This window comes from Pocillopora verrucosa, chromosome 6, assembly GCF_036669915.1.
Source record: "Pocillopora verrucosa isolate sample1 chromosome 6, ASM3666991v2, whole genome shotgun sequence".
NCBI classification, from domain to species: Eukaryota; Metazoa; Cnidaria; class Anthozoa; order Scleractinia; family Pocilloporidae; genus Pocillopora; species Pocillopora verrucosa.
In genome coordinates this window covers 1,472,341-1,485,108 of record NC_089317.1, presented here as the reverse complement: position 1 = coordinate 1,485,108, position 12,768 = coordinate 1,472,341, and the positions used below count along the sequence as shown (strand labels likewise).

Below are 12,768 nucleotides of genomic sequence, written 5' to 3'. Positions count from 1 at the left end.
GAAAAAAAGGAAATAGCTTTCCTGGCCTAACTGTTCATACTCTTGGGTCAAGACCATTTTTTTAAACTTGCCTTGTGTAACAAGAATTAAAACTTTGTTTACATTTCAGAAAGAGAAGGATTTTCTGAGTGCACAGTGTGACGCTTGCGACGAAAGAGGAAACTTCGAGGGGTGTCGCTATGCGTGTTTTCTAAGTGTCGCTGATGTGGGACTATTTTACCGGTCGTAATGAAACCACGAAATCCAAGATGACTATCAACGGTGTTTATTTAGATCACGGTCACGATCACGATCGTAAACTGAAATTGCAATAATATTATAACGAAAGCATGAATCTAATTGAATTGGTGCGAAAGGCATGAAAGAAACGCTTTACGTGCTTATGTCGATAACGCGATTAAAATAACGACAATTAACGTGAATTAACATAAACAAATCATAAAAGGCTAAATTAAAACTACTCGAGAATCAAAGATCGGCTACACAATGACCATTTGCGGCTGATTAACACCCCAAAGACTAAAATGTGGGCGTTACTTTGCGGGCGTCTAGTTATTTCAAAATACTCCTTTGATTTCAAGATAATTAGTTGTACTGTTGTACAACACAGTACATATGTGCGCTATCGCCCAAGGTGAAAAACTAAACTTAAACATATTGAATTAAAGCTAACAAAATCACTTACATATCGGTCCCGCTTGTGCCAAAGGTTTGGAACGAAAGACGAAGTTATTGCTGTTCAAGGTGAAATCTTACGAAACTCTGGCTTATAGGGACGCTAATTTAGCTTTTATATGCGCGTGGTGACGCTAAAATATCCGATTTCAAACCAATAGGGAAAAAGATAAACATTGTAACTAAGATCGTAACTAGGCACGCAAATTAAAGTAATTGACAATTGATCTAATCAACAAAAAAGGCTGTTCTTTGTTCGATATCCTTAACACACAGCTTTCTGAAAGAGATACAAGCCATGCTCAGGAGCTCTTTAAACTTCAGTCTAAGATCTCTGCCCTTGAGAAAGACCTGGTACTTCAACAAGTAAACTTGGTCAATGTCGAACAGGAGATCAGGGAGAGATGGAAGAAATCTCTACAAGACTTGCGCATGGAAATGTCTAACAAAACAACTGATCTTGAAAGAGACAAGATCTTCTACCAGGAAAGGTTAGCAGCTGCAGAGGAAGATGTGAAGAACCAGAAAAAGGCACACTCTCATAAAGTAAGCATTTTAAATGACAGGAATGATATTCTGCGGAAAAGACTTGCTGATAAGTTTGAGAGGCTCTCCAAGGTTGTGGTGGCTAAAGGCCTTGAGTTCAGCTTGCATGGATGACCCTCTGACATTGTGAAGATATTGCTTGCAGTAAGCTTGTCATCATCCTTCAGGAATGTTGTTCTGTAGTCTTGCACAGAGATGTTATATTGGGCCAGCTTCTGCTGAAGGTCATCACTGGGCAGCATTTTATAAAAAATTTTCAGTTTGTTGATGACTTTAAATATGCCAAGACCAGCAGCTGCCAGATCTTGCATGGACATTTGGACCTGATTGATTATACATGGGACCAGGGAGAGTAGGATTTCAGGGGGAGGTGGAGGTTTCGTTCGATTCTCGTATTTCATGTACGTGACATGTTGTCGTTTCGCCTTATTTTAGACATTTATGCCTTGTTTTAGATGGTTTTAGATAGCTTGCGAGTGGCTGTAGATGTTTTTGAGGTGGTTGTAGGTGGTTGTTGAAATTTTTGAGGTGGTTGTAGGCGGTTGTAGGTGGTTTTAAGTGGTTTTAGGTCGTTCCATGTTTTTTACCCCCCTTACATTGTGATCACTGTCTCTCGCATTCTACAAATCTCCCTCGAATAGATTCTACACGATTGATTACTTGCATCATTTGTGCATATAACTCGAGGAATGTAATTCCGCAACGCGATCAAAGGTAACAAACAGACCTTATGCTAATAATTTTCCTTCACGTAACTAATCGTAGCATACCCTATCGCAAAATGAAGTCGATGTCAGTTCTCAGTTAAATCGATGTTTGCTGTATAAGTTTACAAAGCAATTTTGGTGCTTAAGGCTTTGCACTGAAAGCATTGCAAGCGACTTTCAATTCTTCTGTTCTATCTCCCTGTATTGGAATATATTGAGATTTGCTTTTTTTTTATAATTTTTTTATTTAATTATTCTTTAACTTACCCCTCCCCACAGAGTGGCTTTGCCCAGGCAAAACGTTATGGCGGAAAATTTAGTCGACAGTTCCTTATTTTGGACGATTCTAAAGTTCTTCACCCAAAAGCTCTGAAAGGCAACGAGTGCGCTCATAGAATACTTTTTAATTTTTGCTTCCGCGTGAATAGTCTAAATCAGAATTCGGCATGTTTTCGCACCAAACGGAGGCTAGTGTTCATACAGTTATCTATCACGCGTGACAATAGTTTTTTCAGCAAATACGTGTTCTTTATGTGTTCTCGTATTTGATGTAACCTCAGTAGCGGAGATATAAATGACAACAAGGGAATTTCCCGACGTCAGTTTTCGTCTATTCCACCTGATCAACTCGTGATCTCATTGTTTGGTATTAAACGCCAAACAAGTAATTTCCCGATATCAGTTTTCGTCTATTCCGCCTGATCAAATCGTGATCTCATTGTTTGATATTAAAGGCCCACAATTTTTTTTTATGAAAACCTCATAAGCTGTTCGTAAACAATTCAGTTTCCCGCGCTTTGCGAATATTTGAAGGGTAATAAACACCGATAGCCTCTATTTGGCGGAAAAATATGCTCGTAAATTTATCTTTGGACATGATTTGCTCCTCGAAGCTCACAGTTTTCCTCGAGTTTCGTTCTTGGAAACTTTGCATTTTTGAACAGATAATGTTTGCAGACATATTTTCGCACAGTTGTACAGCATTGTTCTGTTGCACTCAGTCATCCGGATGAGTGCTTTTTTATTCTTTGGTATAAGGTGATTGACGTATTATGATCGTCTGTGATCTCGTGATCAGACAGACGAGGCCCAAGTTCAATAATACATCATTGCATCATTGCGAAGCAACACTGCATCGACGGACGCGAACTAAATGCAGCGTCTTTAAAATTCGTAAAGATCAACTCACTTGTTGACTTGTAAAAAATGGGTTTTGGAGCCAGAAGCACGGGTACGAGACAGACGATTTGAAGGGCAACTTTCAACTTGAGGTATTTGATTGAGAATCGAAATCGAGCAGTTTAAGTTGATCGAGTTGAATTCATATCAGTTTTTTCCAACAGCTGTTGTTCGAGTCGATTTCAAGCGTTGTGTGACAGATTGTGTCTATATCGGGAGAGAAGCTCAAAGCTAAAGGTAAGACAAAGCTTTTAGCAAACTATCTTAAAATATTTACGTGGGGATATTTACGAGTCGCACATAAAGAAACGCACACCGTCAATAATATCCTTGTCACAGCTTCCCAGTTCTTTAAGCTAAGCAAGCTTATTGGTATGTGTAATATAAATTTTTTCCGTGGGTAAAATCTGAATTTCGAAAGAAGTTTCTCTTTGGTCTGACGTATAACGCAAAGATGCTTGAGTCAAATTTGTTTTCGAGAATTATTGAAGGCGGAAATCGAAAGTGAAATGGTCTGAAATGGAATGACTTGGAAATATTCCTAAAGCTGAGTTATTTTAGGAATCAATTTGTCTTTGCTTCATTTTTAAAAATGAGCGTGATTTTCTTGCACGATTTTTAAATTTAAAAATTTGCTATAGTTTTCCATTTTAAGTTATTATTTGATTACATGATATATTCGCTTTAAGAGATATTCGATTTATACTTTTGAATGACGTAATGTTTTCTCTTGCAAATATTGGGTTGGATGGAAAAGCAACTTGAAGCCATGGAAAGTTTTTTTTTTCAACATAATTAAATTCGCTGGATCTATCCTATGAAAAATGTTTCATTGAGATTTGCTTTTTTTCTTTTTCTTCTGTATTTATTCTTTGACTTACCCCTCCCCACAGAGTGGCTTTACCCAGGCAAAACGTTATGGCGGGAAATTCAGTCGACGTCTCTCCATGGATGGAAAAATTGCCAAAGAAAAAGAAACTGAAAGATTTAGTGATCCCAGGATCTCACGATTCGGGAACGTTTTCTCTTGATAAAAACATGGAGATTGGTCCCGATGAACCCAACCTCATTCGTAAGTTTGGGAAATTGGTAAAGCCTGTGGTCTACAATTGGTCTGTCACACAGTCCATGACAATTTACCAACAGCTTTCGTCGGGCATTCGCTATCTGGATCTCCGTGTCGCGTACAGAACCGCAGATGGAAAGATACGTGTTTTACACGGTTTGTTTGGTTGCACGATTGATCAAGTCTTGGACGAAGTGAACCGATTTGTGGCGAATTATCCGAAAGAAATTGTCATTTTAGACTTCAATCATTTCTACAAAATGGATCAAGCTGCTCATAAAACACTTGCAGATACTCTGGATGCTTCGTTCAGCAAGATTTTACGCGCTCCCGGCGCCCAAGGCCCGAATGTCACCCTTCAGGAGATGTGGAAAAAAAAAGAAAATGTCATTGTTATTTATAACGAAACTGACGTGGTCGATGCTCATCCCCATTTCTGGTCACCCCATTTCATCCACTCCCCGTGGCCGAACACAGATGATACGAACCAACTGTTGGAAATTCTCAACAAACAGTCAGAAGCGTCCAGTGTTTCCGAAGATGCCTTGCAGGTAACACAAGCTCTGCTCACGCCACAAACTTCAACTATAGTTAAACACGTGACAAGCACTTTAAAAATGTTCTGGCTTCGAAATGCAACCGCCAAGTGACCGAGTGGCTGAAGACCCTTCGTGGCACCACGAGTCACAAATTTAATATTATCATCGCTGACTTCGTTGAACTAAGCGATTTTATCCCAACTGTCATCAGTCTGAATTAATTTTTCTAACCTACTAATATATTGACAGACCATATAGAAGTTGTTTAGGATAACAGCCAATTTTATTGATTGTTAACTACCTTGATAACGAATTTCTTCTTGTTTTTTACGATTTTATATAGTTATAATGTTTATTCGAGTTGATGTACCTATCTATTGTTCTTGAAACCCGACCCTGTATTAGCGTCCTCTTTGCTTCCCACGCACACATAAATGGCGACCTTAGCGTCCTTTCTTTAGTTGTAGTTAGTAATTCAAAGGATCTTGACCTTTGCTACCTTTCTAACCTTAAAACCTTTGAAATCTTTGGTGCAAGTGGGACCAATATATAAGTTTATCCTTTTATTTTGATTAGACAAAGGTACTTGAAAATCTATTGCGCTGTGTACCTTTTTAATTGCATTGTGATAAGCAGCCAGAATAACGCTTAGCGTCTACCAGTGTACATCCACCTTTTAGTTTGAGAACGTTAGGGCCATTAACTGTTTGCGTGAATCTCTTAATGTAGCGGTTTTTTTTTGCCTTTTATGTTTTCATCGCGATTTGAGTTGTAATTAAGTTAGATTCGTTTTACACGCTTGTATCTTATATTTTGGAAGTTTTCGCCTTGATTGATAGGAATTTATTGTATTTTATTTCAATTTACTAGATGCATACTGGAAGAAAGTTATCCTTATTGCCTTTACTGATTGAATACGTTTTTCATGAGAGAGATTTAAAACAATTAAATATAGCAAAAATTCAATATTCTCAAGTTCAAAGCAGCTCTTTATTAGGATATCCTTGTTCTGTATTTAAACATTCCTGGGTGAGTACATTTTAAACAGCAAAGCATTGTAATATTCGAGTGGTTTATAACTTTTGAGTAAAATCATAAGCTAAACAGGTTTATCTTTCAGCTCTATCAGTGATATATATGTACAAATTAAAATATGTATCAATAAAGTATTACAAAAAAGAAAATTATTACTGACCATCTCTGTTCTGAGTGTACATACATCTACTTTAAACTTAAAAGTAAAGTTGGGCTTGTAAAATCCATTGAAAGACGAGCACCTTTGATAAGTAGAAGGTTGATCAGCCCATGACCATCAATTATTTGTGATTAAGAGATTAAGAGAGAAATCTCTTTTTCGCAAGGGGAGGGGTGGGTGCGCAGTTGCTCATATACTAACGTTGATACCAAAGTTCAAATAACAGCACATTCTTAACACGACTATTATGGCTGTGATAGCCAAGATTTTCTTACCCAGTCTCTCTCTACCCTCAGCAGTTTCCATCCCCACGTCCGAAGTATTTGTCCTCACCCCCATTGTATCAAAATAATGATGTCATCGTTTCAGCTCAGATATGAGTAGCTTTGGGAACCAGCTAAGTCATGATGGAGTAGTTGACGGAGTATGATCACAGAGTACGTGAGTTTTGTGTCCGGTTAGGCTCGATTTCCGCCGCTCTCTCGTATCCGGTCTTCGCTCCTCCCCGGGAAGATGAGAGGGGAGCGCGGGCTCATACACCCGAACAGCGGCTGGTAATCGAGCCCAGTTTCCGGCCAGATCAGCAAAGTTTCGAAAAGTTAGTCTTCAGACATAAGTTTGTGTCGATGGCTCAAGAGTCACCGTCAGAAAAATCTATCAGCCTTAGTTTGACTGCTCGATATGCACCCTCATGGAAGTCTTGGGAAGGAATCCGTGAAGTTGTCCAAAACTGGCACGATGGGGTGTATTTCTCGCTGGAGAAACTGAGAGCCGTATCGAGTTCAAGATTGGCCTTTCACCATACGAAAGAAAAAGATTCACTCTCGTATAAAGCAATTTTAACAGCTGAAAATTGCCTAAAATTAGAAAGGAAAGCAGCAGAAGACAGAGACTCAGGTGATCAAGAAGTGAGTGGCAGGAATCAAACGCGAAAACCTGGTCATCAAACCTTCGATTCTTCCGTAACTGACAACAGAGCCAGAGGCGATGACAGGGAAGGCTCTATCGACATTGAACTGGGACGAATAGATTATGATCCAACCAGACAAAAACTAACCTTGATAAACCATGACACAGAGCTTATGAGGAAAGTGTTGCTTCTTGGGTTCTCAAAGAAAGCATCAAACAAAGAAGTGATTGGACAGTTTGGAGAAGGACTGAAAGTTGGTGCACTGGCTTTGGTGAGAGAAGGAAGAGTGGTTACCATGAAGACTGGTAAAGAGCGGTGGAGATTTGGATTATCTCACGATGAGACGTTTGACGAAGAAGTTCTGACAGTATTTGTTGATGGCAGGTGGAAGGAAAGTAACGATGATGATGATGACGACAACGACGACCAACATGACAAGTATAATGACAATTATGAGACAAACCTTGAACAGATGAACACATCTGTGACTGTCTTTCCTCTCTGTCGTGAGGACTGGGAAGTTTACCTAAAGCGGTTCCTCTTTCTTAGCCCACCTAAAGACTCTGTAAAGTCTGTGGCAGGAACTTTGCTTTTAGGTGATCATTACAAAGGTCAACTTTATGTCAAAGGTGTCTGGGTGTCGGACCTTTCTAAGGATGGATTAGCATCAGGAGTTGACTTTGTTCACCTCAGGATTGATAGGGATAGAAGAGCTGTCATTCATCTCAGTGACATTGATCATCAGATAAGCAGCATGTGGATACAGGCAATACAAGAAAGACCAGATCTGATTCCATACTATTATAGCCTCTTGGAGGAGAACAAAACTTGTGATGTGCGTCATGCAGACTTTTACCTTAGTGAGACATCTTCCTCGCTTCTAGCACAACACTTCTTTTCTGTTCATGGATCTATGGCATATCCTGTACCAAACACAGTTTCATCAGATTTACTGACAGAAATAAAAAGGGAAATTAGTAAAAAACTGGTGATGTGCAATGAGGTCTTGATTCAAGTGTTATACAAGTCTGGTGTAGTGGAACCCCTGGAGACCATCATGTCAAAGGCTTCGACAAAGAAATCAGCTATTGTTCCTTTTGCAGAATTGACTCCAGAAGAAATTGATGTTCTGCAGCATGTTGAAAAGCTTATGAAGTTGTGCAAGCCAGAATTCTGCATGGCTACTATAGATATTTTAGAATCTTCAGGAACTGCAAGTGTTGTAAATTCAAAGGATCTTGGTCATTATGACATTCCACGCACATTGTTGAGTGGCAAGATAGATCACCATTGTGAAACACATCAAAGGAAGTGTTTTTGCAGAGAAGCTTTGATTGTGTTTAACATCTTGTCTCTGCAATCAGACAAGCTGTTACAAGGTAAGTTCATTTAATGAAAAGCAGAGAAATTCAGCTCTGAACCCTCAGGGTGAAGATTGAGAAACTAAGGCCTATGATGCATCTGCTTAACTTTAACTCTTTACACCCTAACATCATTATGCATATTCTCCATACTGTTTACTGCACATTTTCTAAGGTGCTGATAGGGAGAATTTGTTTAAAAATCAAGAGCTTCTTTATTCGGTGATCATTTCCTTTATTCTCAAAACCTTAATGTTTGATTCAGAGGTGACGTTGTGAGGAGAAATTAGGTGTTAATCACTCTAGGGTTAAGGAGTTAATCGGCAAGCCGAGTGGCCCATCTTGCCAGGAGCCAGTCTGGTTTCTTGAGATGATTCATGAGGTGATTGAATGCTAATCCCTGATATGTTTTCACCTTCTCTTGCACAACATTTTGAATATGTTTACTGTTGATAATTGAATAACTAGGGATTTAGGAGTGGCAGCTCTTCAGGGTGACTGGAAAAACCCTTGTTGCATGGATGAACTTGATCCACATTTGACATCATGTGTAGGAGCTAAACCTTTTCTACCATCCCTACCCCCCCCTTGGTGGTTCCTGGTGGAGAATAAAGAGTCTTGCACAAGTAGAATTTACAATGTGCAAACAAGGGTCTTGTTCCTCTTGACTGAGAGAGGGGCATGATTACTAGCCCCCTCTCCTTGTAAACCAACATATAATATATTTTATTGTACATTGGACTTTCTATGGAATCTCTTATCGGTCAATAGCCTATGTGTAGCTGTACCCTCCTACCCTAAGGAGGAAGGATTTGTGTCAAGTTTTCATATTTCTCTAGGGGGGGGGGGAAGGGGGAGGGTATGGCTACAAGTAGGCCATTTTTTCTAGAGTATTCAGTCAATATACAATAGCGTGTGAAGTAGACATGATAACTGAATATCTGCAGCAGCAGTTATTGGGTTATCATGTCCAGTTCAAAAGTCTGCCTAGTTTCCAAGCCCTTTGTTCGTGCAGTGTTCTCAAACTTTTGCTATCTTACAGATTGCAGATTGTTTGAAAATAAATGTATAATAAAATAATTATTAAATTTAGTTTTCACATTATGTCATGAGTTATCAAACTTTGTGTCTATATTATCTACCTCAGACTTCAGCTTCAGCTGATAATTCAGACCTTGGCACTGATAATTCATAATATCATGCCCAACCTCACCCTATAGTTGCTTCTTCACTGTGCTTATTTATTTACTTATTTTTGTCATATTTTTCTTGCAGCTGGAAATAGGCCGTCAAACGGCTGCAATGACAGTTTTGTCAAACTGTTGGCATCATTATCGATGCAGGTTTGCGAACTGAACCCTCCATTTTGCCAAGATTTCCATGAAGTTCCACAATCCATGCAAACGTCCCCAAACTTGTCAGTGATCAAGAAGAGAGAAGAGACTTTGCAGGTATTAGTGTCCGAAGAGATGACATTGCATAATGAGAAGTTGAAATTGGAACATAAGCCAATTGGCTATTTCTACCACAGCTTGTTACAAAATCTGTAACATGAATGAAAGGAAAAGCAGAAATTGCTACTCCCTGTAGGTGTGATGCCAGTACATAGCAGGTTACAGGGAGCCCAGTAATTCAATAGCTTTCCTGGCCTAACTGTTCATACTCTTGGGTCAAGACCGTTTTTTTTAACTTGCCTTGTGTAACAAGAATTAAAACTTTGTTTACATTTCAGAAAGAGAAAGATTTTCTGAGTGCACAGCTTTCTGAAAGAGATACAAGCCATGCTCAGGAGCTCTTGAAACTTCAGTCAAAGATTTCTGCCCTTGAGAAAGACCTGGTACTTCAGCAAGTAAACTTGGTCAATGTCGAACAGGAGATCAGTGAGAGATGGAAGAAATCTCTACAAGACTTGCACATGGAAATGTCTAACAAAACAACTGATCTTGAAAGAGACAAGATCTTCTACCAGGAAAGGTTAGCAGCTGCAGAGGAAGACGTGAAGAACCAGAAAAAGGCACACTCTCATAAAGTAAGCATTTTAAACGACAGGAATGATATTCTGCGGAAAAGACTTGCTGATAAGTTTGAGAGGCTCTCCAAGGTTGTGGTGGCTTCTAAGGATGCTGATAACTCCATTGTTGAAATCTTGAAATCAGCAACTAAAGAGATGGAGGAAATGTGGTTTCAAAAGGACAATTGCATTATATGCACTCTTGAGAAACCGAACTGTGTAGTCATTCCTTGTCGTCATCAGATCACTTGTTTTAAGTGCACTTCACTCTTGGAGAAGTGTTCATATTGCAGAGGGCCCATAGAGCAAAAAATTCTCACTTATAGTTTGTAGAAATGTTTTACCCTTGAACTCTCAGAAGTGATTAACATGTAATTTCTCCACATAATGTCCATACATTTTTCAGCAAACTAGACAGAATACTCAAACTTATCAGTCAGAAGTTGTCATCTTAATCTGATGCCAAATTCTCCTAATTCCATCAGTAATCATGCGAGTGATTAACAAAATTGGACAACCGTAAAGTGGGAGTCTGATTTGTCAATCACAAGTATGATTACAGACAGAATTGGACAACACAAAGTCCTGTTACCAATTAATCATAACCATTACAATTTCCAGAAAAAAAAATTTAGGACAAACATCTCCAGTAAGAACAATGTTTAAAGCAAAATATTCGGAAATTTCCTAGTTTTTTTTTTTCATGGTAAGTGGTTGTTGCTATGGTTATTGTTATCAATTCTGTGATTGGTGGATTTAGCTGAGTGGACTTAGTGTGATTGGCTGCTTCAACTGTCTGATTCCAGGTGTTTGATTACAGCATACTGTATGATTACAACTGTACAGAGTGATAAGTGAAATAGAAAGGACATGATGCACCAGTCACATTTGAGGAAATTGTAATGGTTTTGACTAACAGGGAAATGTGTAGAAGATGAGGGAAGAATTTTCAATCAGATCTTGGGATTTAAAAGGTGAACTGCAAATTTATTCATACACAAGTCTGTGGGACAAATTGCTTTATGAAAACTGTTTCCAAAGTAAGTCAGTGACTTAAGTTATAATTACAATTGAGGGAAAAATTATAATGACCCATTCACCCCTTAAAAAGGATAGCATCTAATTTCTCCTCACAGTATCACCCCTGGATCAAACATAAAAGTAAAGAGAAAAAAAGGAAATAATTGCCAAGCAAAGAAGCCATTGACTGGTGGACAATTTCCCTCGTCAGTAGTTCAGAAAATGTTTTGAAATTGGTGTGGAGGATATGTATAAAAATCCTAGGGTATAAAGAGTTAGGAGTGATTAAAATTTAATTTTTCCTTTCAGTAGCATTCATGAATCAACCATTGAGGTCATGAGAATTAAGGACATGATCACCACCTGAAGAAGCTCTTGTTTGTTAAACAAATTCTCCCAGCCATTTCCATAGGAAATGTAAAGAGATCAGTATGGAAAATACGCATACGAATATTCGGATGGTTAGGGTTACCGGAAGCTCCTATTTACACGAGAGAGGGTTAGTGACAAATTTCCGTATCAAGTTCCCACGATGACTTATCTTTTATGCCATGCATACTCAACAAGTCATAGGGGTGTAACAATATATATTGACCTGTCAGATTATTTTTTTCATAAACGATCATTTAACTTAAAGCTTCGCGTAAGATAAAATACTTAAGTAAGAGCATAATATGCCTCAGTTGACTTCGTCACTGTAATTACATGTTATGCGGCAGAAAAAAGTTAAAGCAACTAAAACTTATTTCAACTAGTTACTTGGAATGACTTCTTTCTCAGATCGTTATATTTCGAGCCATTTTAAGAGCCTGTTGTGCTTTGAGAACGGATTCGTTCACTCGATGTCTCTCTACAAGTTCAGTTCCCATGAAATAGCCTTCTTGTCGAGGTCTCCCATGGCTCCCGTCTGGGAAGGTAATTCGGCCTTCGCCATCGACTCTTCCACTCTGAAACCTGCCTTCAAAGCGCATCCCATCACTTCGCGTGAAAACTCCATAGCCATGGTATTTTCCGTTTTCGAATTCGCCCTCGTACAAGGAACCGTCGGGAAACTTCGCAACACCATGTCCGTGACAAAACCCATTTTGAAATTGTCCAGTATATTTCGTTCCGTCGACCAGGGTAAGTTCACCAATTCCGTGCTTTCTGCCATCGTTATTCCATTCCCCATCGTATGTGTCTCCGATAGGGTACCTGAATTTATGTCTAGCTATCGCTTGGGAGCTGGGAGAAGACATCTCAAAGAATTCTTTAAGTTTTCTTAACTTTGATTATTACCAAAGAGTGGTTCGAAACCCCCGAAAGAAAAATCAAGACAGATGTTCCTAGCACCTTTGGCACCCTGGTGATGGAGAAATCAGCTGAAAAGTCAAAATAACAATACCCTTACGGCCTCCTGCAAATAACATGGGACGAAACTATGCTAGAATCTAATCAAAGCTGGTAAACAAAAGTTTGCATTTGCATCGTAATCGAAGCCGGATTTATATTCCAGGCGTTCGTGTAAATTTCCCACAATCCTTCAAGCGGCTCCTGCCACGGTCAGCGGTAGCTCTTTT

The 12,768-nt window shown here is 39.0% G+C and overlaps 3 protein-coding genes across 3 annotated transcripts; 2 read left to right on the top strand and 1 right to left on the bottom strand.

Moving 5' to 3' along the window:
- The first annotated feature begins 1,107 nt into the window (after nucleotides 1-1,107).
- LOC131769331 (PI-PLC X domain-containing protein 3) lies at nucleotides 1,108-5,907 on the top strand. The gene is given in 4 exon segments (XM_059085058.2): nucleotides 1,108-3,199; nucleotides 3,272-3,344; nucleotides 4,001-4,788; nucleotides 4,791-5,907. Coding segments are annotated over 2 exon segments (906 nt in total). The 5' UTR covers nucleotides 1,108-3,199; nucleotides 3,272-3,344; nucleotides 4,001-4,025; the 3' UTR covers nucleotides 4,934-5,907.
- A 576-nt stretch (nucleotides 5,908-6,483) lies between these two features.
- Nucleotides 6,484-11,036, top strand: LOC131769412 (uncharacterized). Its single transcript, XM_066167973.1, has 3 exons — nucleotides 6,484-8,196; nucleotides 9,454-9,629; nucleotides 9,911-11,036. Exons 1-3 carry the CDS (start codon nucleotides 6,534-6,536, stop codon nucleotides 10,520-10,522), a joined length of 2,451 nt encoding a protein of 816 aa, XP_066024070.1. The 5' UTR covers nucleotides 6,484-6,533; the 3' UTR covers nucleotides 10,523-11,036.
- Nucleotides 11,037-11,155: 119 nt separating this feature from the next.
- On the bottom strand, nucleotides 11,156-12,711 carry LOC131769100 (MORN repeat-containing protein 4-like). Its single transcript, XM_059084850.2, has one exon. The coding sequence runs from the start codon at nucleotides 12,445-12,447 to the stop codon at nucleotides 11,986-11,988; it is 462 nt and encodes a 153-aa protein (XP_058940833.1). The 5' UTR covers nucleotides 12,448-12,711; the 3' UTR covers nucleotides 11,156-11,985.
- Between the last annotated feature and the right edge of the window lie 57 nt (nucleotides 12,712-12,768).

Bases quoted from the DNA above. Each gene is read 5' to 3' on its own strand.
- LOC131769412 (XM_066167973.1), top strand. From the start codon at position 6,534: ATGGCTCAAGAGTCACCGTCAGAAAAATCTATCAGCCTTAGTTTGACT. The intron at 8,197-9,453 runs GTAAGTTCATTT...TTTTTCTTGCAG, and splicing joins ATCAGACAAGCTGTTACAAG to CTGGAAATAGGCCGTCAAAC. The intron at 9,630-9,910 runs GTATTAGTGTCC...TTTACATTTCAG, and splicing joins AGAGAGAAGAGACTTTGCAG to AAAGAGAAAGATTTTCTGAG.
- LOC131769100 (XM_059084850.2), bottom strand. From the start codon at position 12,447: ATGTCTTCTCCCAGCTCCCAAGCGATAGCTAGACATAAATTCAGGTAC.